General features: G+C 40.7%; 1 protein-coding gene across 7 annotated transcripts in view; it reads left to right on the top strand.

Annotated features, from left to right (window-relative positions):
• Positions 1-5,948: 5,948 nt before the first annotated feature.
• cspg5a (chondroitin sulfate proteoglycan 5a) overlaps positions 5,949-6,727 on the top strand; it is a 58,231-nt gene continuing 57,452 nt past the window's right edge. For 3 of the 7 annotated variants that reach the window (XM_085472141.1, XM_085472140.1, XM_085472136.1), the window contains exon 1: positions 5,952-6,515. In XM_085472141.1, coding sequence (XP_085328267.1) covers positions 6,419-6,515 — 97 coding nt within the window. In that variant the 5' untranslated portion in view covers positions 5,952-6,418. Of the gene's footprint in view, positions 6,516-6,727 lie in introns of all 7 variants that reach the window. The other 4 variants (XM_085472138.1, XM_085472143.1, XM_085472142.1 and 1 more) reach the window with 3 other exon arrangements.

Raw genomic sequence — 6,727 nt, 5'->3', positions numbered from 1 at the left:
CTATCGAGTTGCTAATCACCTTTGTGTGACCCCTTACCCAAGTGAGGGCAATCTGAACCCCTAACCCACATCTGAAAAATGGTCATATGACTCATTTGACCATTTTAGCACTTTGACATGACCCTGACTCATTTCAAATGAGTCAGGGTCATGTCAAAGTGCCAAAATTGCTAACATAGGTTAGCTGTGTCCATAAACTATGCAGCTACATCACACAGACGGCCTCTAATGAGTGCTACGTGCTTATAAAACACATTTTCATTCACCAAAACTGCAGCACAAACTTCTTGGATGTTTTTTCCTCACAGCAATATTTATCAGATAATCCTATGAAAATGCTCCAAAAGGCAACAAAACAATAAACATTCGTGAGAAGTGGCAATACTAAATGTCAGGTTGGAATTAGAAGGAGTAAAATTTATCCCACATGGGGAGAGATGATCCAAGTTTTTTTGACAGGAATGATTTCAAGATATTTATACGAAGAATAAGTGAATGAAAATGTGAAGATGGGTGAGAGCCTCCATCTGGAGATAGACATTGCTGCTGTAGTCTACAAACAGGAAACAAACGGGAAATGTTTGAAATGCTCTGTTTGTTTTTTGAACCACGCTGTTCTGCTAAAAATAAAGTATCAAAAGATACAGCACACAACAAATTATTGTTAGGTTTCAAGTACTGTGTAATCATAACAATACTTTAATACGTGGTAAATTTGGGACTTTATTACATAAGCCTTTTTAAAATGTATCTATCTGGCTGAGGGTCTTTTGCGGTGGTCTGTTGGTGCAGCACATTCTATCTTGGGATGCTCAATGGATATAACGGAGGTGTGGGGAGAGAGAAGAGCTCTCTCTCTGTCTTCACTGAGGAAGAAAGCCTCCCTCCCCCTACATGAAACTCTGACAGCACTGGACAGCTCCTTCAGTGACCGGATGCTCCACATACAGAGTTCAAAGGAGCAACGCTGCACGTCTTTTCCTCCCGCTGCTGTCAGATTGTTCAAACACTGTTCCCTAAACCCTCCTGAAATATGTACACTATTTGTTTGTGTTTTAATGTGTAATAAAAACAGTCACACTGTAGCATTTATGTTTTTAATGTGTGAAACTCATGCAAATGAAATCTGTAAGTATATCAAACACAGTAATTATTCCTCATCTTTTTGGACCACAAATGTTTTTTTTAGGATATAGGCAAGAAAATGAATGAGCATCAACTCTAAAAAGACTGACTTACAAAATCTGTAACAATAAGTCAGGAAACAGCATCTTATTTTCACATGTATGCCAAGCAGCATTCTCCTGGTTTCAAAACCAGATTCTGCTCTCGTCACCCTTTGTCAAAGTAACCTAATGAGACTGGATATAATTTACGCTGCGTGTATGGAGATATAGGTCATACAATAACCCCAGGTCTGCAATTACTTACAAGACTGCTGTGGCGTTTGTTTCAGGAAGCTCCAGTTGTTTGGAACACCACCAGTGAGCAATTTGCTTTATGGGTCACAACTACATCTACCTTGTGCAGATGCTGACTTAAACTGGCAGGGTACGTGTCCCCTCACAAAGCCCCAGCACAGTTATTTTCATACATGTCCTAAAATGATTTCTGTCTTTATTATTATGGGCCAGAATAATGCACCAGCCAGTCATCCAAAAGTGTATATTTTCCTCTTTTATTTCAAAATTTTGAGGATGTTGTTCTTGGCTGGAACTTCTAGATAAGGAAATGACACTGCAGCAGGGAAATGTGAAACTCGTTGGTTGTTCAACTTTATTAGAAATGATTTTCATTATTCTGCTTGCACTGTGACAACAGAGCAAGTGGAGGATGGAGGAAAACAAGAGTAGGTGATGAAGAATGTAATGCTCAGGATGCCATATCATTTATTATTCCATCAGAGGTGCTGAGCCGGGGGGGATGGGGGTGGGGTGGAGGCTTCTTTTGTTTCAGGGGTTGACCGAGAGATTAAATGGGCCTAATCTGTGTGTTGATGAGCACCGTTTCCTGTTTAATAACACAGAAGCGCCCGGACTGTCATAACAACAGCACGTGACCCTGATACGTACACGATAGTAGAAAGCATTGACCCTAAAACAGTGGGAAATGCCACACGTCCAGACAGAATTAGGCTGATGTTCATGTGTAGTTCCTAATCTGTGTGCTTGTTTACAGTGAACATGAAGGTTATCCCGTTGTAACAGAAGACATCAGACCTTACTATCGATACACATTTTGTTTGCAGCTGCCAAAGAAACTGTGTTGGAGTTTCTGTGATACCAGTTCTTGTACATTTGAAGACTTTTAATTATGTAAACAAGTAGCCTGTTGACTAGAAATTCAACAACAATTTTAGCGATCAATTAAACTTTCATGAATAGCTGGGTTTCCGACTGATGCAAACAGGAAATTTGAGTCACCACCATTTAAGATTTTTAATTTAAAAATATTAAATTATATTTTTAATCCTAATTTAATGAACATTCTCCTTTCACAGCAGATTTATGACATTACGCTTTATGAAATTGCCATGTTTACTTGTGCGACTTTATCTCAGTGCTGTTTCTACACACCGATTTAAATGATGCATACAATACATTGAGGACATTTTGAGTGCCCAGAATAAGAATCCTTTTATCTTATTGACTTTTTGTTCCTCAAGTGCTATCATGAGGTCGATCATTTGCTGTTTTGATTCAATTATCAAAACAACTCTTGGAAAGATTTCCACGAGATCTGGTGCCCAACAGCCAGCTGAAAGTCACGGCAAACCATGAAATAGTCACCAAACTCTGGTTTCTTGCTGTAGGGCCTTCTGTGGAATTTGTTCTATTGTAACCCTTGTGTTGTCCTCGGGTCAAAAATGGTCCCTAGGTGAATGGCAAACAAGTATATGGGAATCCCGAGGACAACAGTGCTGTGCTCCAGTTTCCTCAATAAGAAAAATTAAACAAATAAGGAAAATGAAGCAGTACTCATCAGAGCAGCATAACACCTAATCCTTTTTGTTTCATACTATTACTTACCTCTCTATTAATTAATTACTTGACCTACATCTGCCAAAATGTGAATCTCTTCATTGTTGGTAACTTAAGGTTACCTCTTCACAATGTGGAGAAAACAAAAATCTGTGAAATGTAACTCTTTAGTTTTTCTACTTTGAGATTTGGTCCTGATTAGGATTCATTCTAACTCTAATGCTACATATTCACCATAGGCCATATCTGATATGTTATCCTGCTAAACTATGGGCATGATACCCATGAAACACCAGCATGCTTAGACTGTTAGCGTGGAAATCTTGCTTTGCACACCTTAGTTCTCCTTTATTGCATCTTCCAAAATCATTAGTTTATAAAAATGATGAATTTTGGACCAATAATTCAGCCTGCCAACTGACAACATTAATGCAAACAGCTGAATGAGATGAAGAAAACACTGGTGAAAAGGCAAATAAACCAGTTTATTAGACTTGGGAGATATCTCGTTTTGGTGAAAGATTGTTCTGAAATGCACCAGAAATGAATTTTCATACCAGATAGGGCAACTTTTGTTATTTCTTCTCTGTCCAGCATTGCTGTCAGTGGCATCACACAGTGGAATAGATAAAGCAGTCGCCCAGAAAATCAGATGAAAGCTGAAATGAACAGAAAGGTCAGCAGTGTGGATGCATTATTGTTGTGGTCATGAGTACACTGAAGCTTCTGTGGGTCATTGCAGGAGGTGGAAGGAGAGAGGGAGATGAAGAGTATTTTGGTTGAGGATAGGTCTTTGTTACATGCTGGATCTGTAATATTTTATATTATTTAAATCAAAGCTGCCAAGTTGTCCTTGTGACCCACTTTTCACAATTCACTGCACACATTTTCTATTCTGCTAAACATTTAGTAAAAAATCCAAAATCTGCCATTGCTGCTGCTTTCAGATGCACAGATGCACATAAGCAGCCAAGTAGTGTTACAAGAACACACACATATATGTATAAATATAAATACACATGCACACCCAAGCACAAAACACCTCCTGTTGCCCAGCCTCGTTCTCTTCCTTTATGCTGTTTTTGTGTGGAAGAATGCCCACGACCCCCACCACGATCATTACCCCCAAGGCCCTTGGGCATTCATCACCATGTGCATCCCCCTCTTTTCACCGCAGACACCCCCATCCCTCCTCTAGGCCTACTCCCCCTCTTTTGTTTGAGTCTCTGTGTCACACCATCAAACAAAGCTAGTTGTTTTGACTGCACTACACTTTTTTTTTAACATGATCTCAAACTACCTCATTCTCTCTGAGACGCATATGCAGTGAACAAAGGAAAGTAAAGCTCCTTCGATAGTGACTGATCTCCTTCGTCGGAAAAAAAGTGGCCAGAGTGAAGAGTGCACTTCTATTGAGATCCAGCATGATCAGATGAATAGCAAATGATCGCAACCTGTGGGAAAGGGTTGGAAGGAGGGTGGAGGTGATGAAAAGTTTAGAAAAAGAAAAGTGGGAATGGAAGAGTGATGGATGAGGAAAACTTTGACTCTCGGGGAAGAAGTGAGAAGTCTTGGGATGCAGGTGGAAAATCGAAGAAAATGTTTATTGAAGGAAAAGGAGGCTTTGACTTAATCAGTGAAGAAGAGGAGGGAAACTTTCTTAAAGAATGAGAATAAAAGGTTTAAACAAGAATGGGAAAGGTTTTTGGAAAAATGAAGAATGAGATATATTCTGCAATAAATACATGAATTAATGTATGTATAATGAGTCAGAGGAAGAAGGACAAAAAACAAAGGCATTAAAAAGAGGGGGTGATGAAGAGAGGTGAATGAAACAGTATGGAAAGAATAAACCATCAACAATGGGAAGACAACATTCCATGTTGACCTTAAAAAAGAGTGAAATGAGGTGGAAAAGTTGGGAGAGGAAGAAAAGAGTCACCCAGAAAAGGATTCACTTGTTTTTAGAAAAAAGGGGAAAGGGCAAGTGCCTTAGGATGAGGAACTAGAGAAAAAAGAGTTCAAAATGAATGGAGAAAGGAGGAGGGAATGTGTTTTGAGAGAGGATGGATTTAGAAAGAATAGAGACAAAGACAAGAATTTTGAAGAAGAGGAAGCTGCCAGGATTAAACATATATATATATATATATATATATATATATATATATATATATATATATATATATATATATATATATATATATATATATAAAGCTTGAGGAAAGTGTAGTCCATCAGATTTATGTGGTCTGTGGGAGATTCAGCAGTACTGGGAATGGTTGGCGTGCTAGTGGGAGATGCTTAGGCAACAAAAGACCAGCATCAGGTGTAGTAGGCCTCTTTGCTCAGTGAAGGAGACTGAATCAGTCCTCCAAGCTAAATGTGTGCAGTAAATGTACCATCAGTTAGTGAGTTACTACAGCTGATTAGCTGATAACTTGGGGATGGATGCTTCCCCTAGATGTCAAAGCACTTCTTTAGGAATCATAAACTAAACCTGTAGCTGCCTGGGCTGTGCGAACTTCAATTTATGTCAAGCACAGATTATTATCCATAGCGTTTTAACTGTTTTGAACTTACCATACATCTTGCTCTGTTCTGTTTGTGTTTTAAGATTTTTTTTGACTTAGTGAGGAGGAAAATAATGCCAGAGAAAATTGTAAGGATGGCAGCAATAATGGGCAAAAGTAGAGGTTTAGGGTCTGGAAAGGGGGCGAAATGGAATATGAGGGAAGGAAGAATATTGTAGGAGATGTATACATGGGGGGAGACAAAATGTTTTATGGATAAGCAAGATGGATAAAAGGGCTTTGGCGATAGAAAAAGTCGGGGAAAGTTTTAGGAAACCGGAGGATGAGGGGAGTAGGAGTAGGGAGACTTCAAGGGGAAATGAACGAGGGAGGGAAGGGAGGAGGGATGAGGATGGGGGCGTAGGGAAGAAGAGGAGGGGGGCATCACCGGCCCTTTTTTCTCCTCCCCAGATGATGAGAAGGCTGCCGAGCGCACTGCACACCGCCGTACGTTTGTTCCCTTCTCAGTCACAAAGTGCCCAAAGCACCAATCCGTTCCGAGCTAAACCGAGCCACGGCGTGCGTCTACTCCCCCAAAAGTAACCCCCGCCTCCACCACCACCACCACCAACACCCCACCACCGCCGTCTCCGACCGCCGCTTTTTGGCGATGGAGCCGTAACCAGCCTCACTGCGTTGAACAAGCGAGTGAAAGAACGGAGCAGATACGCGGAGACAGCTGAGACCAAGCGGCTATGGAGGAGAAGCGCGGGGAGGCTTGAGTCTAGACCGCACGCAAATCAGCAGCTCCACTTGTCCGGATTACTTTTTGCAACCTCCACCGAACTCTCTTGTTATTAAAATTATAACAAAAAGGATTCTCTCTTCTTTCGTCTGACCATCAAAGCCTATCACTCTACAGCAAGGATGCAGGAGAAGCAAGCGATCTTTTGCACGGGATGCTGGAGACTAACGCTGCTGTCGTGCGTCCTGGCTCTGCACTTGATCCCGTTGTCTGTCCGCGGTAAGAAACTGCCCTTCACTGTCCAGTTTAATCACCTCAAAATGTTTTATTCCTTGATTTTTCTTTTTCTTTTTTTTCCTTTCTTCCTTTCTTTTTTTTTGTTAAATTTCTTGCTGCTGCAGCAAGTCAGGGTACCTTAACACACTCCCACAGGGCAGCCAGAAAGGAGGTCAGTGAGGCTCTGATTGTAGGTTAGGCAACACTTCACACTC

Source organism: Copadichromis virginalis, linkage group LG11 (assembly GCF_057382275.1).
Source record: "Copadichromis virginalis isolate Kocher_CV1m ecotype Utaka linkage group LG11, C_Virginalis_male_GT1.1, whole genome shotgun sequence".
NCBI classification, from domain to species: Eukaryota; Metazoa; Chordata; class Actinopteri; order Cichliformes; family Cichlidae; genus Copadichromis; species Copadichromis virginalis.
This window is presented reverse-complemented; position numbering and strand designations above follow the sequence as displayed.